Consider the following 26,933-nt stretch of genomic DNA (forward strand, 5'->3'; position numbering starts at 1 on the left):
ATATAACGAAAAGTAAGATTATATGTATTGGGAAAATTTTGGGAAACAACACACAGGGTGAGTAATATGGAAATAAAAGAAAATGGGGATATGAGGGAAGTCCAGGGAGGAGTGGGGGAAATATGGAAAACTGTTAGAGAAATATTGTTAGAGGGTGTATACATGGAAAAAACATTTTTTTAAAAAAAAGAAAAGAAAGAGAAACATAACTCCAAAATTAATTGGGATTGCACAGCTGGTCACATGGTGCTTCGATCTTTATTTCAGGAAGGCTGGGATTCCTATGGTTATAAATGCAAGCCGGACTGGAGAAAAATTGGATTGGGTTTCTCTGTGAATAGTAATAAGCCAAATTCAAAATGATGCTGGAAGTGCTTATATGCATCTCTATCATCTTCAATTATTTTTTCCTCTTTAAATAGAAGCGTTCGGGACTATAGCCTGGGGAGAGGGAGGTGACCAGCAAACTTGTACCATTTCAGCACTGAAAATCTTGCCTCAGCTGCTACTTGCCACAGCTGTGGGGGAAACATGTCAACACCTCCATCTCCATCGCAGGTTTTGTTTGGCTGTCAGGGGTGAATATTTTCGCAGCATGGAGGTACGTACTAATGTTTCTAACGTCTATTCTTTAAGGTTCTGCACAAGTGGTTCTGCGCAAAAACCAGTTACAGAACTTGGCAGCTCCTGGGAATCAAGTAACTTGCAGGACTAGTTTGGAGATCACCCCTCCCAGCTAGACAAGTTGTTATTTAGATTTTAAGATGTCACAACAATATGTTTCGCAAGAGCAGCCTGCCCCTCTGGTTCTAAGCTCTGGTTAACGTGGTATTTGGTGTAGTCTTCCCATTGAAACCACAAGGAAACAACCTAAGTGATGCTAATTTTTATTTGTTTTTTTACACATGCCTTTCGTCATGTTAAATCTGGACAGTGATCAAAGGGTTCCCTTTCCACATCCCAACAAAGCCAGCCAACAGAGTCTGATTATGTAATGCTCTCCAGAAGGACTTTTGTGCATGAGGGATGTTATTCATATGCCTTTCAAAAGTTGATCGGCTAGGATCAGGAACAAATCCCTCCAGAGGTGCCTGGGAAAGCTTATGAAATTTCTGCATATTCCAGTGCAGGTTGTAAAGTTGAGGTAAGAGAGGGGTAACCTATTGCTCTTTCAGTGTAGACAGTTCAGAGGAGGAAAGTGAGCCTAGGACAGGGGTCTGCAACCCGCGGCTCCGGAGCCGCATGTGGCTCTTTTACACCTTTGCCGCGGCTCTGGGGCGGATACTAGCGAGGGGAGGAGGCGCATTGTGCGCCCCGACACTCCCCACTGTGGTGGGCGCTGTACTGGCTGTGACGTCGCATGGGGGCGGTGCGTGCGTTACGATCCTGTATATATAGCATTAAGGTAAGAAACAATATATGCAGTGTTATATTTGTTTTAAATGTCGCAATGGTTTTGCGGCTCCCAGTTTTTTTTTCTTCGGAAACAGGTCCAAGTGGCTCTTTTTGTCTTAAAGGTTGCAGACCCCTGGCCTAGGAGGAATATGGTCAAACGCTATGTATAAAGTTAGAGGCTGCATCCTCAGAGGTATAATGAAAATAGGGACCATAGTTGCCTTCTGAACAAGAAAAGCAGCCTTTTTTTGTCTCCAATTGCTGTCATAGGAAAAGGTCTCTTGTTCCAACATTGGCCGAAATGAGCCTAGCAGCCCATGCCAATCCCAAGGGAACTTTTTACTTTTTGAAATGGTTCTGGAAATTGGGAGAGTTCGGTGGGTGATACAGCAAGATTTTATTTGGGGGAAAGAGAGGTCCTGAGGGATAGAAAGACCTGTCCGTTTGGGTTCTCTCTCTGTTTCTCATTTTTCCAAACTTAAATCCAGCTCTCCACATTTCTGCAGGGTTTTGTGATTTAAAAAATCCTCATGATAATTCATTGTAATGCAATTTTCTCTTAATAAACACTGTTGTATGCAGTTTTGACTAATATGCACATTTCTGCAGGCATTTCCTCCTAATAGCATGCATTTTTGTTTGTTATGTTCACTGTTATGCACACTTTCCCCTAATGTATAATTTTTAAAAAAATATATAATTTGATTGGAAAAATGCATTGTAAAATTTGGGAAAGTGCACATTTCGGATGGCTGCATTTTGGTACAATATGTTTCCGAAAGTGAAAATCTGAAAAAATGCGGCTTTAAATGTAAACTGAATCAAATTTCTCCCCCTTTACTACCTGGAAGTAAATCCTGTTGAATGCAGTGGGAATTTCTTCTTACTCTTAAGTAGAAATGTACAAGATGAATGCATGTCTCCTCCTATTTCCATCTTGCATTCTCTTGCCTGAAGTTCTCCACAAATACATATGTCTGTATTTCTCCACTTTAAATTTAAAAATTAGGGTTTCAATTCATAGTTATGTTATTTAAATCTGTCCATTCTTTAGCTCTTGCTTAGCATTCACTTCTATCTCTAAGTTATGACGATTCCCTTCTGCTTTGCATCGTTCTCTTATGGCTCTCCTTTTTGCTAGTTGATTTTCAGTTAATCGATTCTCTGTTGCCTGACTCGTGCATTTCAGCATGCTTATGAATAACGCGTTGTGGTTTTAAGTTTCACACTCCCTTCCTACAGGTTTTCATCAATTTGTGTTCCATTGTTTTTCAAAGCCCATTTGAACAGGGCCGGTCTTTCTAAGTCAATGGCTTTCAACCAGTGTGCCGTGGCACCCTGGGGTGCCTTGAATGATGGTCAGGGGTGCCGCAGGCAAACACTAGCCTCTGTCCCACTTCCCTTCCCTCTCTCCGCTGATACCTTCTTGTGTTTCTTCCTCCCAATGGCTTGCATAGCTCTTGGTTGCAGCAGCCATGCCTACAAGCTCTGCATGCCAATGGTGCCTCTGGGGCTGCTCAGCCAGTCCACCAGCCCTTGCTGTTGGGAATGGTCAGACAAGTCCCAGGCCCCTTTGGGGCAGTGTGAAGAGGCACCTCTCTTGGGGGTGGGGGCTCAGAGACCAGGGACGGCAGCAGCGAACTCCCAAGGAGAAGGGAGAGGAGAGAGGCTGAGGGAACACCTGAAGGAGCACCTCCACCCCCATTGTTCTGCCCAGACACTGAGGTCCAGCGCTGAGGGCCTTCTGGCGGTTCCCTCCTTGCGAGAAGCAAAGCTACAGGGAACCAGACAGAGGGCCTTCTCGGTAGTGGCACCCGCCCTGTGGAACGCCCTCCCAGCAGATGTCAAAGAGAAAAACAACTACCAGACTTTTAGAAGACATCTGAAGGCAGCCCTGTTTAGGGAAGCTTTTAATGTTTAACAGACCACTGTATTTTAATACTCTGTTGGAAGCTGCCCAGATGGGCGGGGTATAAATAATAATAATAATAATAGGGGAGGGTGTTCGAAAAAGGGTGAGAGGCTGCCAGCTCTGCAGGCAAGGGATGGCATAACTGCGCTCCTGAGGGGTGCCTCAGAAAGAATGCAGTTGGTCAAGGGAGCGGTGGACTCAAAAAGTTTGGAAACCTCTGTTCTAAGTGTTTGTATAGCAGCTGTCCCCCCACCTGGTGCCCTCCAGATGGGACTACAACTCCCATCAGTCCTACCCAATGCCAGTTTGAGATAGGCTGTTGTATAGCATCTAGGTTTTTCTTACTGTTCCTATGATGATTATTACCATTACTACTGGAGATTGTGGGACGCGGGTGGCGCTGTGGGTTAAACCACAGAGCCTAGAACTTGCCTATCAGAAGGTCGGCAGTTCAAAATCCTGCGACGGGGTGAGCTCCTTTTGCTTTGTCCCAGCTCCTGCCAACCTAATAGTTCAAAAGCACGTCAAAAGTGCAAGTAGATCAATAGTTACCACTCCAGCGGGAAGGTAAACGGCATTTCCATGTGCTGCTCTGGTTCGCCAGAAGCGGCTTAGTCATGCTGGCCACATGACCCGGAAGCTCCTTCGGCCAATAAAGCAAGATGAGCGCCGCAACCCCAGAGTCGGTCACGACTGGACCTAATGGTCAGGGGCCCCTTTACCTTTACCAGAGATTGCAGAATCTAAGCACTTATTGCTACAGTTAAGCCAACTTTAACAACAGCAGTGCAGACAATGTTTGCCTTCCAAACCTGACATTTAAACGCACATGTATTCAAAAGATGTGTCTACTTCTAATACCATAGAAGCAGCATCAGGACTGAAGCAAAGTGGAGCCAAAATGAGAACTAGCGTGGTATAATGAATGACAAGTTTACACTTAGGACACTCAGAAATTAAATTTCAGCCTATGAAAACTCCTAATTCATGCAGTGACTCATAACCTACATAACAGGGTTGTTTAAGTTATCCCTCTGGAATAGAGTTGAAGGAATGTTAAGCTGGGTACACATCAAAAGGTTTGTGTTCTTTCTTCCGATGACACTTCCGCTTATTAAAGAATGTAGTAGATGAGTAGACACTGTAAATCTTTAATTAGAGGATAGGCGGGTCTGGTTGAACAAGGGCAGGCAATAGCACTGGTTGGAAAAAACAAGTACCATTGGCTTAAGCGGCGGCTGCTAGCCTGGTTCTTCTGAAATCAGGTGGCACTCTGCTCGTGACAACAGGATTACATTGAACGCATGCTCAGTTGAGACTATTGACATAGCTTGATGTGGACCGTAACATTTAAATGATGACTCTGAGAACTTCAAAAGACAGCTAAGAGAGAACCAACTGGTTTTCCACATCCTCCTTGTCCTCCCCCACTCTGGGGAAACCCATAGCAAAGACTTCTGGAAGTGTGCTGTTTAGCCAGGTAAGTCATGGGAAGAAGTCTGGAGAGGGTTGCACTGAGCTCACAGGTTGTACAGACAGCTATAGTTGCTGGGGCAGAAGGTCAGCTCGGCTCTGAATAAGACCTTCCTGACCTGATTTCTGGGTGAGGAGCCTTGATATGGTCTATGTCACTTTTATAAACAAATTATTTATGCTTTTCAGGTTTCTACATCTCACTAATTTTACAATCGTTTTAACGTTTCAAAACTTGACTTCCTTCTTTCCGCAGTTCCTTAAATTTATGTTTAATATTTTCTGCATATCCAAATTAACTCAATTTGCTCGTTTATTCATCTGCTTTCAATATCTATATCCTGCCAGTGTTCTTATCTGTTCACAATTTGTCTGTAAATATTCAATAAACCATTTCCATCATTTTATAAAAAGTTTGTTATCTTGATTTCTTCTTCTGGGAACTTTCACCATTTCTGCATATTCCGTAAGTTTATGTATCCATTCTTCCTTTGCTGGGACTTCTGCTTCTTTCCATTTGGGGGCAAGTAACGTTCTTGCCGCTATAGTAGCAAACATGAATAAGTTTCTATACAGTTTGAATAGTTTTGTCCCTATAATTCCCAATTTTTTAAACAAAAGAATGGAAATGGTTTACTGAATATTTAAACCAATAAGAACATCAAAGGACCTGTTGATGGCATTTTACCATTGTACTGTTGAGAGTGTATTAACTTATGGTCTGTGTGTGTGGTTTGGGAGCTGCACGGGGAAAAACAATGTTGTCCAGGGTTGTAAATACTGCGGAGAGAATAACTGGGTGCACTCTTCCCACATTGGATCAAATCTATGCTTCCAGGTGCCATAAGAAAGCTGCAGAGATAGTGCAGGACAGTACGCACCCCAGAAATGATCTCTTTCAGCTTCTGCCTTCTGGAAGAAGGTACAGGGTTATAAAGACTAGGACTAGCCGCCTGAGAAACAGTTTCTATTCAAATGCGATTTTGGTTTTAAACGCATTGTAAGGTAGTCTCTATGGGAGTAAATTGTATTTAATTATGGGGTATCAGAGTTTTTAGGGGGCTAACCAGGCTGGGATAACAGGCTTGCTGGTTTCTGAATGTCTGATGTAGATTTTCAATTTCGTTGTTCTGTATGGGACAATGACAATAAAGATTATCGTACTATCGTACTTATCGTACTTTCAACATGGGCAGGATTATTGTAATAACCTGCAGCTTCATAAGAGTATATATTTAAAGAGATTAAATAACTGAGCAAATTTACGGTAAGTTAATTTGGATACGCAGAAGGTATTAAAAATAAATTTAAGGAACCACAGAAAGAGGGGGAAGGAAGTCAAGCTTTGAAAGGTCAAAAGGATTGTAAAATTAGTGAAATGTATAAACTTGAAAAGTATAAATAATTCTTTTCTTCTTTTTTTTAAAGAGACAAGGCTGGTCTCGGAGGCGGTGTTGGGGACTCCCAGACTGCTGGTTATGGGGGACTTCAACATCCATAGCAACTGGCTTTGGGGTGGCTTACAACTTCATGGCTGTCGTAACGATCATGGGGCTGTCTCAACAGGTCATTGGCCCAATGCATGTGGCAGGCCACACTCTGGACCTAGTCTTCTCAACTGGGCAGGAAGAGGTTGATAGGAAAGTGTGCTTTATAGGAGTCCTACAGAATCAGGGAGGGACGTGGGTGGCACTGTGGGCAGTGGCGTAGCGTGGGGGGGCAGGGGGGCAGCCGCACCGGGCGCAACATCTGGGGGCGCGCGCTCGCCGCCTCCGGAGTCGCCGAAGAGCCTCGGGCGCAGGCTGTAGCAGAGCCCCATGTCTCGCGGAACCGACGAGCTGGCAGCGGCTCTCAGCGCTCGCCGCGGTCCCCGCACGTCAGGGCCGCGGAGGGCGCGCCAGGCAGCCCCTCCTCACAGCCTCGCCGCCGCCGCCGCTGCTGCAGCTGCTGGGCCATGTTGCATTTTCCTCGCCTCTCTGCCCTCCTCCTCCTCCAGGCAAGTGGCATCGTTTGGGCGCCAGCGGCAACTCGCCTCAGATCACCTGACACGGACCCGCCGCCGCCGTCATGGCTACCTTACCATAAATACCCCAGCCCAGGCAGCAGCAAGAAGAAGCTGGCAGCGGCAAGCAGGTTAGGGGTTAGGGGGCGCAAATTACTTGCCTTGCCCCGGGTTAGGGAGCGCAAATTACTTGCCTTGCCCCGGGTGCTGACAACCCACGCTACGCCGCTGACTGTGGGTTAAACCACAGAGCCTAGGACTTGCCGATCGGAAGGTCAGCGGTTCAAATCCCCACGACGGGGTGAGCTCCCATTGCTTGGTCCCTGCTCCTGCCAACCTAGCAGTTCCAAAGCATGCCAAAAAGTGCAAGTAGATAAATAGGTACCACTCCGGCGGGAAGGTAAACGGCGTTTCCGGGCGCTGCTCTGGTTCGCCAGAAGCGGCTTAGTCATGCTGGCCACATGACCCGGAAGCTGTACACTGGCTCCCTCGGCCAATAAAGCGAGATGAGCACACAACCCCAGAGTCTCATTGGCCCTGCTACCCTGTCTTTTAAAGTAAGCTCTGTAAGTCTGCAATGCTCCCAGGAGCATCCCCTGCTCTCACAAGGTCCCCTGCAGGCGCCTTTTGGTGCTGCTTGAACATACCTGTACTGTGGTTTTCCAGTCCTCCTTGCCACATTTCTCAAAACTTGTCGCTGTGCTGGCACTCACAGCTGGCTGGTCTTACAACCCACCCACTCCCCCTGCTTGTGAGAAATCAGGCTGCTTTTATTGTGTTACTTCCAGCTCCTGTTACCCAGGAATTTGCATCCTGGAGCTCGGAATTGGGGTGTGTGGGTGGGTGTGATCAAACTGGATATCAGCCAGAGAGTCATGTTACTGAAGGGTGGGTCTATAAATTGACTATGGTAAATAACAGTCTGGCACGATTACAGGTGCCACATACTACTTGTTCGGCATCTGCAAGATATCAATCATTTAGTGTGGGAGCACCTACACTGTGGAACTCCCCACCTATTGACACTGGCAGATGTCTTCACTACACTTTTCAGCTCCTGATGAAAACATTTTTGTTTAGACAAGTCTACCCAGGCATGTAGGGTGCTGAAGTATGTTTTAATCTGTTTGTTGCTGATTTTATCTGTTGAATGTTTCAAAGAACTGTCTTCACTAATGATTTTATTGTTTTATTTTTACTGTAAACCACACTGAGGGTTGTGGGGTTGTTGTTGTTTTACAATCTAGCAGTATATAACATTTTATGCAATGCTGATCTTAAGTCAAAAGTAAGCCCAACTGAGTTCAACACTTTATTTCCAAAAGTATGTACAGGATTGCACCTTACATTGATTACATAGCAATTTAACTCTTGTTGGCTAGTCTGGCATGTTGTAAGATTCAAAAAGCAATCATGTCTTTCTACAGCAGATGAAAGAGACCACAGCTTTAGTAATGAGTGTTTACTGACGTAACAAGCTTAACGATCCATATATATATATTACTTGGAACCTCGTGATTTCTGTATGCTGGGTCCTGATTCTGGTATGGAAATTTGTTGCTTGTTTTCAGAGCTGGCTATCTGTTCATTTCTTTTGTCTTTTTCTGCAATCTAAATTGATTATAAATATTAAAAATAATAGCAATGCACTTTGATGTACTTTTAATTGAAAGCATGCATTTTATGTGTACTCCCTCTAATACGTACACTTTTTGTTGTTGTTGGAGAACTGCAGGTTTCAAAGGATAGTTGTGGTTTCAATTAGGATTGTTTTCAGATGTGTGGAGTAAGTAGAGTCACATTCAAGTGTGAACTGAAGCAAAGCTATGTGCTTTCTAGCCACTCCAAACAGTTCTTTCCTGCGAAACGGAGAATAAATTTGGCCTGTATCACATGTAGCGCTAAGTAATGGGCCCTTCAGCACAAAGATTTGTGATTGTGCTATGGACTTTTTCTGCCTTCCTCCCCCCTTGTGTTCTGGGGGCTCCATCAACCTCTGGAGCAGATTTGGGGAGGGTGGGGTGCACATTAGGAAGAGGAGAGGGGGGGAGTCTCATTGTGCAAGTGGAAATACTTGCAATGATGGAACCATGTCGTCGTCAAGGCCATCTCACAAAATTCAGAGGATTGTGGATTCCGGAGTGGCTCCATGTTCTGATCCACAAGGTGCAGGAGTTCTGCAAGGGAAAAGTTGCCAAATGCAAGTAGAACCCTTTTAAGGATGAACAAACACCAGACATGGGGTAATCATGTTTATGGCTTTCCCACAAACCTTTTTCAGTTCTGTAGATACCTGCCTGGCCTTCTGAGATTCCTATCTTGAAGGGAGCAATTAGATCCCAAAGTTTGGAGGGAATATTTACTTTCTCTGTTGAGGAAGTTGATAAAATGCATATCTGCTGGCAGAAAGACCCCGGTGCCATGAGTACTTTGGCCAACCTACTTGACATATTTTAAAGTCCACAAGCTTGAATAGGTCACGCCCAAGAACTCAAGGATCTTCACTCAAGGCATTCTTTTGTGAAGGACATTCCATAAGGCTGGGAACAATCTATTTTCAACTGGACATGAAAAGTCTGTCAGCATTCAGGTGAAATAATTGGATGTTGAAATAGGACTTGCTTAAGAACAATGATGGTGGTAATTTCAGTAGAAGACAATATGGAAATGCCTGTCATTTCAGTCTCCAGAGCTGTCATATCAGGCAACCATTGTACAGATTCTACCCAATATGATAAGTGAGATAGAGGGACCAGAGGGAAATGATTATACAGACAGGTTATACAGCCTTTGTTATCTAGGAGAGAGAAGCAAGTTGCACCTGCTGAAATTTAGTGAGTTCTTAACTCTTAAAGCTCCAGGAGCCCTACCCTCCATGTCTTCTGTCCAACCTCTGCTCTTGGGCTGCTGGTGCATGCATGCCCTAATCCGACATTTATTCATTTCTAGCCCTCATGCTTACAGGATGGGAAACTATTAAAATTCAAAATACATGCCCCTGGAGCATCTGAAACCATGACCATGTAACTCTCCTCATTTGACTCTTTCACAAGCTCTTCCTTCCATTTTTCTGCCCAATCGGGGGGGGGGGGGTTTCTCCTGGTTTACAATGCCATGTTAGTGACTTATGTGATGTGGTAAGGTAAAGATAAAGGGACCCCTGACCATTAGGTCCAGTCATGGCCGACTCTGGGGTTGTGGCGCTCATCTCGCTTTACTGGCCGAGGGAGCCGGTGTACAGCTTCTGGGTCATGTGGCCAGCATGACTAAGCTGCTTCTGGCGAACCAGAGCAGCGCACAGAAATGCTGTTCACCTTCCTGCCACAGCAGTACCTATTTATCTACTTGCACTTCGTGCTTTCGAACTGCTAGGTTGGCAGGAGCATGGACCGAGCAACGGGAGCTCACCCCGTCACGGGGATTCGAACAGCCCTAGGCTCTGTGGTTTAACCCACAGCACCACCCGCTGATGTGGTAGCTGGATACAAACAGGCTTTTTTCTCCCACATCATCATGTCATTCACAGTCTCTTCCATCAGTGGCATTGCGGTTGCCCCATGCGCAATTGTTAGGGCCACAAAATTTCAACAACTAATGCTTCCTCAATATACCTGGGTGCTTGCATCACTGGGCTGTCGATAATGGCTTCTCCATGCAAGTGACCTCTCCAAACAGCAGAATGACTCTTCTTTTCTTTTCTCTGTGGCTGCAATCTCCTGGGTGATGCAGATGCCATTAGCCAGTTGAATGCATAAGCATACTCCACCTGTTCCACTGCCTCCTATTTCAGCATGGCCCCGGGCACTGGCAAACCACGCTATGCCACTGTCTTCCACATCAGGCTGTGTTTATCAATTAAGTGGGAAGCCAGCCAAGGCTGAGCATTGGCACAGCCTGTGCACATCTAGAGGCTGTTGGGCTCCGGCTCCCATCAGCCCCAACAAACATGGACAATGATCAGGGATGAAGGGAATTGGAACCTAACAACATATGGGGTATCCCTGCTCTATACTACTGGGAGATAGAAGCTGCAAATATTCAATTTTCAGCACATCACATTCACTTACATGACCAAACAATGCATGCTATGGGATGGGAAGCCCCTGACTACCACTTCTGGCCTGATCAGCAGGAACTCTTTTGCAACCAAAAATTCTGCCCGTGTGTAGTAATTACTCCAGAGCTTGGCAACAACAGCCAGAGCAATAGGTAAAAAGGAAAGGTACCCCTGACCGTTAGGTCCAGTCATGGACGACTCTGAGGTTGCACGCTCGTCTCACTCTATAGGCCGAGGGAGCTGACGTTTGTCCTCAGACAGCTTCCTGGTCATGTGGCCAGCATGACTAAGCTGCTTCTGGCGAGCCAGAGCAGCGCACGGAAACACCGTTTACCTTCCCACCAGAGCAGTACCTATTTATCTACTTGCACCTTGACGTGCTTTCGAACTGCCAGGTTGGCAGGAGCAATAGGAGCTCACCCCGTTGCGGGGATTCGAACCGCCGACCTTCTGATCGGCAAGCCCCAGCCTCTAGGTGGGGTGGGTGGGTGTGTACGCAAATGCATATGGGTCTTTGACCCAGGTGAAATAAAGCTTAGTTTTGCCTCTAGCAACAGCACCCTTAGTTATGTCACAGCAGAGTATTTAAAAATAACACTTTATGCTAAATCATAACAGGCCAGATTCAGGTAGGTAGTTGTGTTGGTCTGACGCAGTCAAAATAAATAAATAAATTTTAAAAAATTAGCACCTTAAAGGTAAAGGTAAAGGTACCCCTGCCCGTACGGGCCAGTCTTCCCAGACTCTAGGGTTGTGCGCTCATCTCACTCTATAGGCCGGGAGCCAGCGCTGTCCGCAGACACTTCCGGGTCACGTGGCCAGCGTGACAAGCTGCATCTGGCGAGCCAGCGCAGCACACGGAACGCCGTTTACCTTCCCGCTGGTAAGCGGTCCCTATTTATCTACTTGCACCCGGAGGTGCTTTCGAACTGCTAGGTTGGCAGGCGCTGGGACCGAACGACAGGAGCGCACCCCGCCGCGGGGATTCGAACCGCCGACCATGCAATCGGCAAGTCCTAGGCGCTGAAGTTTTACCCACAGCGCCACCCACGTCCCCTTAGAGCACCTTAGAGACCAACTAAGTTTATTCTGGGTAGAAGTTTTCGTGTGCACACACTTCTTCAGATACTAAATAGGCATCTGGGCCACTGTTTTCCATCTGAGCTAAGATAATAATAATTGCGCACTTTGTGGCTTGTGGGGTTGCAATCTGATCTGTACTTACAGATTGCAGTCAGCCTGTGGCACGAAGTGCTACTGGAATCCTTTCACAAACAGGGTTGTTAGGAGAAATTCAATTGAGTTCACATTTAGGGCTCATGTAGACTTCCTTTTGTGCTGTGTTTGCTTTTTCTGTTTGTTAAATTAGTTTTTATTGAGGGTTTTTTGTGTTACAAAGCAAACAGATAAACAGGGAGTGGTGCACCTGTGGTCTCCATTTTTAATTCATAGTCTTTTTCACAGTTCGTTTACGTTTGGTGAGAGGCACTTTTGTCTTAGACATCTTGCCGTTGGGGGAGAGGAGTGGGGGAAAGAGATGGGGGTCTTGTTCTTTCATTCTATTGCCTATTCTTAGTGTAGGGGGGTTGTGTCAGCATCACATGGGGAGGTCTTTTGTCTGTATATTTAAGGGTAAGGACAACCTTTTTCCAGCTTGGCTTGAGAAGACTTGCCATTTGCTTCCTTCCCTTGCCATGTTCGCCAAACTCAGTCCTCAGATTCTGAGCACAACCATGTTCTACCCTTATTCCTGTGCTAGTGGCAGCTAGACTGGTGACTGGGAGCGGCCGCCGAGACCATATAACACCGGTCTTGAAAGACCTACATTGGCTCCCAATACGTTTCCGAGCACAATTCAAAGTGTTGGTGCTGACCTTTAAAGCCCTAAACGACCTCGGTTCAGTATATCTGAAGGAGCGTCTCCACCCCCATCATTCGGCCCGGACACTGAGGTCCAGCTCCGAGGGTGGTTCCCTCACTGCGAGAAGCCAAGTTACAGGGAACCAGGCAGAGGGCCTTCTCGGTAGTGGCGCCCTCCCTGTGGAACGCCCTCCCACCAGATGTCAAAGAGAACAGCAACTACCAGACTTTTAGAAGACATCTGAAGACGCCTGTTTAGGGAGGCTTTTAATGTTTGATGTAGTACAGTATTTTAATATTTTTTTGGGAAGCCGCCCAGAGTGGCGGGGGAATTCCAGCCAGATGAGCGGGGTATAAATAATAAATTATTATTATATTATTATTATATTATTCAGTGCCCCAACCGCCACTGTTGACATCTGTCTCTTCAGAACATGTACATGGTTACAGATGCTCATTGTGTTCCTAATTTTTTCTTTCTTTACCCACTCGACGCCAAAAGCATACTTATTCCCAAGCAAATGGGTTTAGTAAACAACTACCAGACTTTGAGAAGACATCTGAAGGCAGCCCTGTTTAGGGAAGCTTTTAATGTTTAATAGACTATTGTATTTTAATATTCTCTTGGAAGCCGCCCAGAGTGGCTGTGGAAACCCCGCCAGAGGGGTGGGGTATAAATAACAAATTAATTATTATTATTATTATTATTATTATTATTATTATTATTATTATTATTACAGTGGACGCTCGGGTTGCGAACGTGATCCATGCGGGATGCATGTTCGCAACTTGCAGTGTCAGCAACCCACAGCAGTCCGTCTGTGCTTGCGCAGGTTGCGATTTGGCACTTCTGCACATGCGCAAAGCGTGATTTAGCGCTCCTGCGCATGCGCGACCGCTGAAACCAGGAAGTAACCCATTCCGGTACTTCCAGGTTTCGGTGGTCCGCAACCCGAGAAAATGGAACCTGTAGCGTCTGTAACCCGAGGTATGACTGTATTATTATTATAGTATCAGGGCAGCAGAAGCAAGCTCTGCAGTCCTACCTTGGTTCTCAAACAGAATGCGTTCCGGGAGTCCATTCGACTTCCGAAATGTTAGGAAACCAAGTCGTGGCTTCCGATTGACTGCAGAAGTGTCCTGCAGCCAATCGGAAGCTGTGGAAGCCCCACTGGACGTTCGGCTTCCGAGGCAAAGTTTGCAAACCGGAACACCTACTTCCGTGTTTGTGGTGTTCGAGTTCCAACTTGTTCGTGAACTAAGCTGTTCGAAAACCAAGGTATTTTATTTCTGCAGGACTATAGATGGTGCTATGATTTAAGTGAGCTTAAAATGTGAAACTGCACATGTTCAGAGTATTATTTTTTTTTAATCATAGTTGGCAAACAGCTTTTTTTGTTTTTAGTGTTTGCTGTAACATAACAGGAATGTAGAATGGACGGATGAGCCCCCCCCCCCCCCCGCGATAGGACCTTCCCCCCTGTAAGACCATTAAGTCTAACTGCACTATTGTGTACATATATTCAAGTATGTGTCAGGAAACAGACTTTAAAGGTGTAGCTTTAAAATCTAAATTCAGCAAAGCAAACTCACCCTTAAAAAACTTTCTTTCTGTGTTTCTGTTCTTTTCTCCCTCAAGAAACCATGGCCAAGAAAGTAGCGATTGTTGGGGCAGGAGTGAGTGGATTGGCCTCCATCAAATGTTGCCTGGATGAAGGACTGGAGCCCACCTGCTTCGAGAGGAGCGATGACATTGGGGGCGTGTGGCGATTCACGGTAAATTGAGGAGGGGCAATATGGCTTGATCTCTGACTAGGGTTGCTGAACTGAAGAAACTCACATTTGGGTTAAGCAGGGCTAGTCAGTCGTCAGTAATAATCCTATTCAAAATAAACAAACTAATTGAGCAAAATCCTCTGCAAATTGTGATGACTATTCAGCATGTGATTCCAAAATAGTAGCCAAATATTTAATATTTGCATTTGGCGTCTGTTAATTTTGGCGTCTGTTAATAAATCTATAAGCACTTGGATTTTGCAACACATTCAAAACCTGAACCAAAGTTTTGTACAGTTTTAAATTTTTGTGAATATTCTGCCCATTCGTTGGGTCCTCTGACAGAAACAAATTATGAACACTTTCTCTTCTACTTGCCTCTCCCCCCCCCCCCAAAAAAGCGTCCCAGTTCTGCAATACAGGCCACATCCTGACCACTAACAGGTGTAAACAAGTTCTAGACCTGCTGAAGCATGGAAATAAACCATATTCCAGCTGCAGGCTATCTTATTTATGAGCATCCTAACCACAAGCCATTCTAAATATAAATGTAAGCAGGTCTGCATTGTCTGCGGCTATCTAGCAGTTGCAGCATTTTGGCTTTTTGGTGAAAAAGCAACATTAGCATTCCTCACAGTGGTGCTTGATGGGATGGTTGGATCCTGGATGGGGTAACTGTGCCCCTGAAGGAGCAGGTGTGCAGCCTGGGAGTCATTTTGGACTCACAGCTGTCCATGCAGGCGCAGGTCAATTCTGTGTCCAGGGCAGCTGTTTACCAGCTCCATCTGGTACGCAGGATGAGACCCTCCCTGCCCACGGACTGTCTCGCCAGAGTGGTGCATGCTCTGGTTATCTCCCGCTTGGACTACTGCAATGTGCTGTATGTGGGGCTACCTTTGAAGGTGACCCGGAAACTGCAACTAATCCAGAATGTGGCAGCTAGACTGGTGACTGGGAGGGGCCACTGAAACCATATAACACTAGTCCTGAAAGACTTACATTGGCTCCCAGTACATTTCTGGGCACAATTCAAAGTGTTGGTGTTGACCTTTAAAGCCCTAAACGGCCTCGGTTCTGTATACCTGAAGGAGCGTCTCCACCCCCATCGTTCAGCCCAGACACTGAGATCCAGCGCCGAGGGCCTTCTGGTGGTTCCCTCCCTGCGAGAAGTGAGGAAGTGAGGTTACAGGGAACCAGGCAAAAGGCCTTATCGGTAGTGGCGCCCGCCCTGTGGAAAGCCCTCTCATCAGATGTCAAGGAAATAAACAGCTTTCAGAAGACATCTGAAGGCAGCCCTGTTTAGGGAAGCTTTTAATGGTTGATGTTTTATTGTGCTTTTAATTCTGTTGGAAGCCACCCAGAGTGCCAGCCAGATGGGCAGGGTATAAATAAAGAATTGTTATTCTTGTTATCGGAGAAATTTGAATTAAATGGGGAGAAAGTGCAGGCTGCCACTTAGATGAGGATGACAGGAAGAACATGCACACCTGAGGTGAATTGAATCCACTTTGAACTGCCTTGTGCACACATCCAGATGGGTGGATCTTCACCTGAATTCTGAGCATCCTCACCAAACCATAGTTCCCAGCATGTGGAGGGGGGCAAGGTTAAGTATGTCTATAGTTTGTGATCTTTTAGGACCACATTTGGTCCATACTTTTGAATATCTTGGCAATCTTGTAATACAGTATATACAACTTTTGGTATGTGAGGTGGATGAAAAGAAAGGCTCTATTTAACGGTGTTTCCAACACTTCCTGTTGATTTCTGCATAATAAGGCAATTGATAAATAATGAGAAATGTTTCTTGTGCTATTCTGTGGGCCAGGAGGATGTCGAAGAAGGAAGAGCCAGCCTCTACAGATCAGTGGTCAGTAACACCTGTAAAGAGATGTCGGCTTTTGCTGACTTTCCATACCCAGAAGATTTCCCCGTCTTCTTACCACATGCCAAGCTCCTGGAATATCTTAGGATGTATACAAAACATTTTGATCTTCAGAAGCACATTCAGTTCAAGGTAAGACCACCACCCCCAAAATGAACTGCTGAAATTAACATGTTAACATTTCAGAATATTTCTATGTAAGGACCTTGGTGAGAGCCAGTGTGGTGTAGTGGTTAAGAGTGGTAGACTCGTAATCTGGTGAACCGGGTTCGCGTCCCCGCTCCTCCACATGCAGCTGCTGGGTGACCTTGGGCCAGTCACACTTCTCTGAAGTCTCTCAGCCTCACTCACCTCACAGAGTGTTTGTTGTGGGGGAGGAAGGGAAAGGAGAATGTTAGCCGCTTTGAGACTCCTTCGGGTAGTGATAAAGTGGAGTATGAAATCCAAACTCCTCCTCCTCCTCCTCCTCCTCCTCCTCCTCTTCTTCTTCTTTTCTTCCCCCCCCCCACAGGTTTGTCATTTTATTTCCTGCCACCCAGACCAAAATCCTGCCCACCCTAATTAAACCACCTTGCTGGGAGGCCAGGATAAGTCCCTCGGCCAAGTCCATGGTGGGGCTCCTCAGAAACCCCACTGCCCCCCATCACATGTTGGCTCTCTCCCTCTGCAGCCGGGAGTTGTAGGCCCTCGAGATGGTGTTCCAGGCATCCATGTAGCGGTCCATGCACATCGCGACGCATTTCTACTCGGAGTTGTCGAGGGAGCTCCCAGGCTTCCCAATGCACTTCCGGAAACATTTGTCCGTCATCCTCTGCAGCAGCTCCTGCGCGTTGGCCACGGCGATCTGCACCTTGACCTGCTCCATCAGGGCCCCGGGGTCCAGGCGACCCCCCGACGCGAAGTCCCCGTTGCCCAACGCCATGGCCCGCGCCAGACCCCCTTCTTCTTCTTCTTCTTCTTCTTCTTCTTCTTCTTCTTCTTCTTCTTCTTCTTCGTTTTTTTTACAACTCAAAACCAAAGCATCTGAAACTCAGGCTGAGAAATTGCTAGGGTATGCAACAAACCTGGCTCGAATCATAGAATTGCAGAGTTGGAAGGGACCCAAAGACTCATCTTGTCTGACCCCTGAAAAGCAGGGATCACAACTAAAGGATCTCCATCAGATGAACATCTAACCTCTGTTTAAAAGCTTCCAATGAGGAAGACTCCTTCTACTGTCCAACAGCTCTTACTGTCAGAAAGTTCTTCCAGATGTTTAGTTGAAGACTCCAATCTTTCACCCTGCACTGCCCTAATCAGAGAAACATATTTGTTTCTAGTTCGAAAAGACGCCTATGACCTTAGTAAAGCCAGACTCCTAAATCTTGTTCTTATTTTCAAGTCCACTAGTTCCTTCTTGCAATTGGTTCTTTCCTTGAAATATTTCAGAGTACCGTGATCAGCGTAAGGAAGTGCCCCGACTTCTCTGCCACCGGCCAGTGGGACGTTGTCACGGAGACTGATGGGAAACAGAAATCCGCCATCTTTGATGCTGTCATGGTTTGCATTGGTTATCTTGCCGATCCCTCAGTGCCACTCAAGTCTTTCCCTGGTATAGCTGATCTGGAGTTTCTTTCTGTTTAGTGTTTGCTTTAAAAAGCTCTTGCATGCGTTCAGGAAGAAAAGCAACACATGCAGAAGCAAAGTGCATATTGTTTCCATGTATCCGAGGGTCCAAGGATGTGTTTGTCTTCCTAAAAGAGATAATTTGAAGTATAAATACAAGCAAAACTGCACATGTCCCTCTCGGGATGACAGTTCAAAGTGATTGATTACATTTCAGGATTTTTGAAGCACCATGTCCAACAAAAATGATTCCTGGATGCAGAAAATCAGCATGTTTCTTCCATGATAGCGTGAGGGGACCTTTCCCCCGCAAAAACCCGCTCTTTAAAGTTGAATTGGAGCAGACAGCAATCTCTGAATTGCAGTTTGCTCCAATTTAGCTTTAAAGAGCAGATTTTTTGGGGGGGGGGACAGCTCGGAGAGGGGGGAGCACTCAGACATGGAGCAGGGCAAAAGGCAAGTGTGGAAAAGCCCATCCAGGGGGTTGGCACATCCCTTCTGCCCAAGGGTGGCTCTGCTGTAATATAAATAATGTATGTTTAGCACCTTGTACACTAGACATGCACTGCATAAATACAAGGTGTGCAGCCTGGGAGTCATTTTGGACTCACAGCTGTCCATGGAGGCGCAGGTCAATTCTGTGTCCAGGGCAGCTGTTTATCAGCTCCATCTGGTACGCAGGCTGAGACCCTACCTCCCCACAGACTGCCTCCGCCAGAGTGGTGCATGCTCTAGTTATCTCTCGCTTGGACTACTGCAATGCGCTCTATGTGGGGCTACCTTTGAAGGTGACCCGGAAACTACAACTAATCCAGAATGTGGCAGCTAGACTGGTGACTGGGAGTGGCTGCTGAGACCACATAACACCGGTCTTGAAAGACGTACATTGGCTCCCAGTACATTTCTGGGCACAATTCAAAGTATTATCGCTGACCTTTAAAGCCCTAAATGGCCTCGGTCCAGTATACCTGAACGAGCGTCTCCACCCCCATCATTCAGCCCAGACACTGAGGTCCAGCTCTGAGGGCCTTTTGGCGGTTACCTCAATGAGGTTACAAGGAACCAGGCAGAGGGTCTTCTTGGTAGTGGTGCCCGCCCTGTGGAATGCCCTCCCAGCAGATGTCAAGGAGATAAGGAACTACACAACTTTTAGAAGACATCTGTTTTTATATGTGCTGAAAGCTGCCCAGAGTGGCTGAGGCAATCTAGTCGGACAGGCAGGGTATAAATAATTAAATTAAATTAAAAGCTGCAGTCATGGGCCCTTGTACTTGAGAGTAAACCTTACCCACGGGGTTGACTTCTGAACAAACATGCAGAGGACTGAGGTATAGGTGCTGTTTCAGTTATTATTTGCCGGGGCATGTCCTCATTTCCACACAGGTCTAGACAAGTTCAAGGGGCAGTATTTCCACAGCCGCTACTACAAAAGCCCCGAGGTCTTCAAGGATAAGACAGTCCTGGTGATTGGCATGGGGAATTCTGGAACCGACATCGCCGTGGAAGCAACTCAGACAGCTAAAAAGGTAGCGTCCCTCAGACCAGCTGCACGTTTTAAACTGGGCACCTTCACCCACCTTTTAAATACAGAATTGCTGTTCTTATTCAGGTTAGACATTTCTGAAGCTAACATTTTCCAGACACTGAAATACTCTTATTTTAGACAATTAAGCTTTGCAACTGGGTTATGTAAGTTTTTATTGCTGTAAGGAAAGCACAGCTTGAAAGCTCATCTGGAGATGTGGTGGCCCCACCTAGTGGGAAAGGTTGGGTATGGCACTGTAAATATTATTTGTTTCCGTAGTTAGTCCAGAGCATGGGTAGGCAAACTAAGGCCCGGGGGCCGGATCTGGCCCAATCACCTTCTCAATCTGGCCTAGGGATGGTCCGGGAATCAGTGTGTTTTTACATGAGTAGAATGTGTCCCTTTATTTAAAATGCATCTCTGGGTTATTTGTGGAGCATATGAATTCGTTCATTTTTTCCCCTTCAAAATATAGTCCGGCCCCCCACAAGGTCTGAGGGACAGTGGACCGGCCCCCTGCTGAAAAAGTTTGCTGACCCCTGCCCAAAAGGATCATCATCATTATTAAATCATTGCTGATTGGCATTTGCTGGATAGATGCCCGTTTCAGGCTTGGGATATGAACATCAGTAATGTCCTCTTCTGCTTTAGTTGGAATTCTCTGACATCTCCCTTGCTCCTTTCTCTAAGTACCAAACTTCCTTTTTTAAAAAAACAACAACACAAAACTGAGTCTACTCCATAAACTATACCAGGCTGTTTTCTTTCTAGGTGATGCTCAGCACAGAAAGAGGTGCTTGGGTGATAAGCCGTGTCTTTGACAATGGCTACCCGTGGGACATGGTGTTCCTAACCCGCTTTATGAACATTGTTCGAAACATCCTCCCCGGGCGCTTCACAGGATGGCTGATTGAGAACCGAGTGAGCCAGTGGTTTAACCACGCAAACTATGGCTTAATTCCAAAGGACAGGTACGTGGCGTCAACACAGGTTTGAAAGTGGGAAAGAAACAGAAATACAGTATATTCCCCCCCAAAAAAACAAAACGTAACCAAAAGCATTTTCTAAGAAATCTACGGAACCTCCTCTCCTGATATGCCCCGCAGAGGACCTTAAGGTCCATGAATAACCATAGTTTAGAGGTCCTGGGCCCTAAGGAAGTCAGAGCAAAGGAAGGGAGGAAGGCTGCTGGCAAAGCTGCACGGCTCCCCGCCCCCCACCCAGGGAGCAGCCCACCATGGGTGGCTCACTCCACCCCATGAGCTTCTCGCCCCCTGGGCAGCTCGCCCCGCCCCCATGGCCCCCGCTCCGCCTCTGGCCACAAGTTGTGGTGATGGCTTCTAGCTTGTCTGCCACATTCGTGGAGGATGAGCTATTGGCCATGAGAGGTACATGGAACCTCCAGGTTCAAGCGCAGTGTAGCTTTGAACAACAGGTGCAGGAGACAACAGGTGATGGGTGGTCGTCCTTATATGATGCTTATGGGCTTCCCAGGAGCATTTGGCTGCTGAAGGGACTGTAATAAAATGAAGGGCAGAGGAGGAAAGCGAGTAATGGGGAGAGGGGGCTACCACTCGTTTATGTACTGAGTTGAATAGGATCCAAACTGCAGCAGTCTGATTGGTCCTAGAACAATAGGATCCAAAAGGCAGCAGTCTGATTGGTCCTAGAACAATAGGATTCAGAATGCAGCAGTCTGATTGGTCCTAGAACAATGCAGCAGTATGATTGGTTGGCAGGAACTACCCAATCATGCTCCAGATAGAAGTGAATCCACAACCTGATTGGCTTACAGTATAATTCCGGAATTAGCCAATCATGTGCAGCCCATTGTGTAAATAATGTATATAAAGCAGATACTTTGAGGGGACTTTCATTCATTCCTCCTCACCACTATGAGCTGAATGAAGAGCATGAAATCACTTTGCGACTCTGAGTATATTTCACTGGCGACGAAGGTGGGATTCCGCTGAGCTGACTGCCACACACAGCACCGCAGCACCGCCACCTGCCGCACCTCTGCCTCGCACCCTGTATCCAGGCTTTAACCAGCATGGCAACAACCAATGCTTTTTTCTGGGGGTACTCAAAGGCATGCAGAATCAAAGCCATGGCAACAACACGCTGAACCTCTCTCTTTTGTCTGCAGCTTCCTTATTTGGCAATCTTTCCCATTCTTCCTCCTCCCTGTAGGACGGTGACGAGAGAGCCCATTTTGAATGACGAGCTTCCATCCTGCATCATCACTGGGAAGGTCTCTGTTAGGCCCGAGGTGAAGGAGTTCAGAGAAAACGCCGTTGTGTTTGTGAACGCTCCTGGGGCAGAAGAAGTGGACGTCGTCGTCTTCGCCACGGGATACAAAGCTTCTTTCCCTTTCATCGACGAGTCGATTGTCAAGGTGGAAAACCAGCAGGCTTCCTTGTACAAATACATCTTCCCCCCTCGGCTGGAGAAACCGACCCTCGCCTTCATCGGCTTCCTCAGGCCATTTGGGGCGGTGATGCCTGTTGTGGAAACTCAAGCGCGCTGGGTCACACGCATCTTTAATGGTAGGAAGGGGGAGATACCAGCACCCTAGGAGGCCAGGGGGTGCTTGGATGTGTGTGGAAATCCTGGGGAAGCTCAGCCTGTCATCTGGACCAGGCAGTTACTCTCGGTGCCATGGGTAGGGGGGACCTGTGGCCCTCCAGATGTTGTTGGACTCACCCTTTCATTGGCCCTAAGTAGCATAGCCAATGGCCAGAGGGGATGAGGATTTTAGGCCAAGAAACCTGGAGGGCACAGGTTTGTGCTGTGCCACCTTAGCTTTTGCCCAGCTCTTTCTAGGCACTGGTTTGGGCTTTAAAGCCCCATATCCAAGCACAGGCATCCCCAACCTTTGGCCCTCCAGATGTTTTGGACTACAACTCCCATGATCCCTAGCTAACAGGACCAGTGGTCAGGGATGAAGAGAATTGTAGTCCAAAACATCTGGAGGGCCAAAGGTTGGGGATGCCTCTCCAAGCACCACCACCACCACTTCTTCTTCTTCTTCTTCTTCTTCTTCTTCTTCTTCTTCTTCTTCTTCTTCTTCTTCTTCTTCTCCTTCTCCTCCTCCTCCTCCTCCTCCTCCTCCTCCTCCTCCTCCTCCTCCTCCTTCTCTTCTTCTTCCTAGCCAATTTCCCCAGGAAAACCTGCTTTTAAACACTCGATCAGAACAAACAAACATCTATTCAGGTTTTCTGCAGATTGCCATTTGCGCCCATTTAGCAGTAAAGAGCGGGTTTCCGCAGGGAAAGCTCTATTTATCTACTTGCACTGATTGGCAAGTCCTAGGCTCTGTGGTTTAACCCACAGCGCCACCCACATCCCTTCCATTATGTAGGGCAATAATCTTCAACTTGTTTTAGTGCAGCCTCCACCACGCTGCTGCTCCCTCCTCAGGGGTCAGCAAACTTTTTCAGCAGGGGGCCAGTACACTGTCCCTCAGACCTTGTGGGGGGCCGGACTATATTTTGAATGAAAAATGAACGAATTCCTATGCCCCACAAATAACCCAGAGATGCATTTTAAATAAAAGGACACATTCTACTCATGTCAAAACACGCTGATTCCTGGACCATCCGCGGGCCGGATTTAGAAGGCGATTGGGCCGGATCCGGCCTCTGGGACTTAGTTTGCCTACGCCTGCTCCAGATGCTTGGTGTAATAAGAGCACTGTTTCGCTAAAAACAACCCTACTTCCATAGGGCAATTGAAAGCCACCTTATGTTGGACCAAAGCATTGGTCCATTTAGTTCAGCATCATCAACACCAACCTTCGCCAAGTGGGTGCCCTCCAGTTGCTGGCTGGGGGTTGATGGGAGGTATAGTCCAAAACCTCTGGAGAGCACCCAGTAGGCGAAGGTTGGTGTTGATAATGCTGATCTAAATGGACCAATGGAGATGCTTGGGGGTGAATCTGGAACCTACTTTGAAGCATTTTGAGGGAAATAGACTAGCTTTCCTAGCCCAGTTTTGAGGCTAACCAGGATTCTCACCCCATTGGTGGACAATACCACGATTGTCTCTATGTGAAGGGGTCTCTCACACATGCAATGTGTTGTGTTTGAAACCCTGCTTCGTCTCACACCAGGCAGAAAGGGATGCTACTAACAATTGGACAGCCTGTACTTCTGCTTGGAAGGCACATGTTCAGTTTTCACCCCCCTGCAAAAAGAAAGTCCCTTTTGATGAACCTCAAAAAAAGGTGACTCACTGAAAAATCCTTCCTGTCTTCTAGGCTTGTGTAACTTGCCCTCAGTGACTGAAATGATGGAGGAGGTCAACGAAAAGAAGAAAAACAAGCTCAACTGGTAAGCTCCTACATATGACCTGACAACGGTGAGCCCAGACACTGAGTTCCAGGGCCGAGGGCCTTCTGGCGGTCCCCTCGCTGCGAGAAGCCAAGTTACAGGGAACCAGGCAGAGGGCCTTCTCAGTAGTGGCACCCGCCCTGTGGAATGCCCTCCCACCAGATTTCAAAGAGAAAAAGAACTACCAGACTTTTAGAATACATCTGAAGGCAGCCCTGTTTAGGGAAGCTTTTAATGTTTAATAGGTTATTGTATTTTAATATTCTGTTGGAAGCCACCCAGAGTGGCTGGAGAAACCCAACCAGATGGGCGGGGTATAAATAATAAATTTATTATTATTATTATTATTATTATTATTATTATTATTATTATTATTATTATTCATTGGTCAGATGGAGGTGCATGAGGATTGCCAGCTGATCAGAAAGAAAGCCTGAGATGTTCTTGTGCCTTCAGCTGCTGTTTGATCTTTAGAAAACAGGGGGTGGAGATTTTCACATTACAGACGTAACTATGTGAGTGTCTGCCCACTGTGCCACAGCTAAAGGCATGTTTGACAAAGCCTGTAACAGACCCAGCTACAGCTGCTGTGAGCTGGAGACTGGTGCTGTGGTCTGAACCACTGAGCCTCTTGGGCTTGCCGATCAGAAGGTTGGCGGTTTGAATCCCTGTGACTGGGTGAGCTCCTGTTGCTCGGTCCCTGCTCCTGCCAACCTAGCAGTGCGAAAGCACACCAGTGCAAGTAGAAAAATAGGCACCGCTCCAGTGGGAAGGTAAATGGTGTTTCCGTGCGCTCTGGTTTCCGTCACGGTGTTCCGTTGCACCAGAAGCAGTTTAGTCACATGACTTGGAAAGCTGTCTGTGGACAAACGCCAGCTCTCTCGGCCTGAAAGTGAGATGAGCACTGCAACCCCATAGTCGCCTTTGACTGGACTTAATCGTCCAGGGGTCCTTTGCCTTTTACCTTACAGCTGCTGTGCAGTTGGGTGGGAGAAAGGCAAAACCAATGAACACACAACAAGCACAAGGGCTTGTCCACACTTGTGTTATGTGCAGCTTCAAACCATTTCACTCCTCCCCATTTCCCCTTGTATATTGTTTCCTTCAGGTTTGGCTTGTCCTTTGACGAGGTTTTGAAAACAGATTGCCTTGTATACATGGACCAACTCGCTTCCTACATTGGCATAAAACCGAGTGTGCCAGCCCTCCTTCTCCAAGATCCAGAACTGGCCCTGAAGATCTTCTTCGGTCCCTGCTCCGCCTACCAATTCCGCCTGAGTGGACCAGGGAAGTGGGACGGGGCCAGAAACGCCATCATGACCCAGTGGGAGAGGACAGTGAAGCCCACAAGAATCCGAGTGGTGGAAGACTCTGGAAGTTTCCTCACATACCTGCTGAAAGTCCTTGCCATCTTTGCTATTTTTGTCGGGATTTTCTTCAGTTTCAATTAGTTCTGCCAGTTCAAAAGCATTATTACCTGTATCTTTCCAGATGCATATGTTCTGCCTACGTGATACTTCACCTTGCAGAAGGAAGAAAAGAAAGAAGGGCCTTTTCTTAAGTACATACTCAAATCTAAATGTGGACAATTAGACATTTTTATACCCGAGGGTTAAAAAAAATCAAAATGGAAGCACAAATCTTTGACACCCGAACATGAAAATGTGCTCTTGTTGGCGCACTATTTGCACGCTGCTGTGTGCAATGAACAAAGAAATCTGCTCTATATGCTTCACTATTATAAATGCACAGAATTATTATTTTGATATTCATTTACTCTGTACGACATAGTGCTCTTTATCAAAGTTATGCTGCTACTTACATTGAGGGCATAAGAAGACCCCTACTAGAGGAGATCAAAAGTCCATTTAGTCCAGAATTTGGCTTTCAACAGTGTCTCAGATACCTCTGGAAAACCCACCCTCAGGTCACAAAGGATTGCTGCCTTTCCAGCAAATGGTATTTATGCTGTCTCTGTGGTGAAGGTTTTCTTTAGGTATTCTGTTTAATAGTCCCTGGGTGCTTCCAGAGAACCTGTTTATTGAACATTCATTCTGATCTATTCATAGGGAGATTAGGCATCATTAGCTATTTAATGAGCATTCATTCTGATTTATTATTATTATTTTGAAGGTAGCTTAGATATTGTTACCTCAAAGCAAGTGTCACTGCACACTTTCCAGGGCATTCCCGACCACTTTCCTTATTGCAAAAAGTTTGATCTTTTGAGGAAGCAGGTATGTCATGCAAGACTTCCAAATCAACTTTCACCATGCGACCTGAATTTGCCAGTATGTGATCAAATCCCACCTGAAAATAGTGACAGTCTGGAAGTGCCCATTCACAGGCCTCTTCTCTATGAATTTGTCTAATCATTTTTTAAAGTCACCTGAAAGAACATCTTAAGAGAGTCAGGTGCATCCATCTTCTCCCACTAAGCTGAGGCTTGTCTGAGATTTGCACCTGAGTCCTCTTTCACCCAAACCAAAAATCATAGCCCTAGTGGATTCATAGCATTAGGACTTGTCAATTATACAGCTACAACTTTGCGACTTTGCTCTGCAAAAAAATAAAATAACGTATTTTATTATATAGTCAAAAGAATCATGCTTGTTTAAATTATATTGATATTTCTATCAATAAATGGCAATGAATAGAATTCAAAAGCTTGCTTTCCTTCTTCCCTGCTTTGACTGGACACCAGTAATTTTGTGGTTTATGTATCCTTTAGGAGTAGGAACCACAGGAACATGCCATTTAGAGACAACTAATTGGTTGCATATGTTAAGAAATTTCAAAGAAGGACTTCCTGATTTTATAAATATGTTTAAATTTCACAGCAAAGTATTTTATTGGATTTCATGGGGGATATCATACTTCATCCTTGACTCTTACATAAGCTGTTTTTTCTTTCAGCAGACTCATGTTTTTTGATAGGCCTGTCAAATATATATGAATTAAAATCACCATTGGCCACTGGTATAGCAGTGCCAGTTCTTTTTTACCAAACTATATTCTGTTATCCTGGAGAGAGAAAATAATACATTAAATCTATCTATTAAAAATGCTAAACATGATTAGCATTCCTGGATCCGGGAGTCTGGCACCC

At 46.2% G+C, this 26,933-nt stretch overlaps 1 protein-coding gene and 1 pseudogene across 4 annotated transcripts; one reads left to right on the forward strand and one right to left on the reverse strand.

The window, feature by feature from the left end:
• The first annotated feature begins 989 nt into the window (after positions 1-989).
• Positions 990-26,401, forward strand: LOC114598598 (flavin-containing monooxygenase 1-like). 4 transcript variants are annotated; one of them, XM_077928305.1, is made up of 8 exons: positions 14,341-14,475; positions 16,304-16,492; positions 17,789-17,951; positions 19,349-19,491; positions 20,262-20,461; positions 21,684-22,039; positions 23,752-23,824; positions 24,933-26,401. In XM_077928305.1, exons 1-8 carry the CDS (start codon positions 14,344-14,346, stop codon positions 25,273-25,275), a joined length of 1,599 nt encoding a protein of 532 aa, XP_077784431.1. In that variant the 5' UTR covers positions 14,341-14,343; the 3' UTR covers positions 25,276-26,401. The 4 variants fall into 4 exon arrangements, with proteins under 4 accessions (XP_077784428.1, XP_077784430.1, XP_077784429.1 ...); XM_077928302.1 differs by lacking the exons at positions 23,752-23,824; positions 24,933-26,401 and adding an exon at positions 990-1,144 and having other exon boundaries at positions 14,339-14,475; positions 21,684-22,083; XM_077928304.1 differs by lacking the exons at positions 23,752-23,824; positions 24,933-26,401 and adding an exon at positions 1,258-1,405 and having other exon boundaries at positions 14,339-14,475; positions 21,684-22,083.
• Positions 16,867-17,309, reverse strand: LOC144327681 (mitochondrial import inner membrane translocase subunit Tim13 pseudogene; annotated as a pseudogene).
• Positions 26,402-26,933: the final 532 nt, after the last annotated feature.

This window comes from Podarcis muralis, chromosome 5 (assembly GCF_964188315.1).
Source record: "Podarcis muralis chromosome 5, rPodMur119.hap1.1, whole genome shotgun sequence".
Classification (NCBI taxonomy): Eukaryota; Metazoa; Chordata; class Lepidosauria; order Squamata; family Lacertidae; genus Podarcis; species Podarcis muralis.

What these genes read in the sequence shown, in the direction of transcription:
- LOC114598598 (XM_077928305.1), top strand. Translation starts at nt 14,344, where the DNA reads ATGGCCAAGAAAGTAGCGATTGTTGGGGCAGGAGTGAGTGGATTGGCC. An exon ending in GGGGCGTGTGGCGATTCACG is followed by an intron (nt 14,476 to 16,303) that starts GTAAATTGAGGA and finishes TCTGTGGGCCAG; the next exon opens with GAGGATGTCGAAGAAGGAAG. An exon ending in GCCACTCAAGTCTTTCCCTG is followed by an intron (nt 17,952 to 19,348) that starts GTATAGCTGATC and finishes ATTTCCACACAG; the next exon opens with GTCTAGACAAGTTCAAGGGG.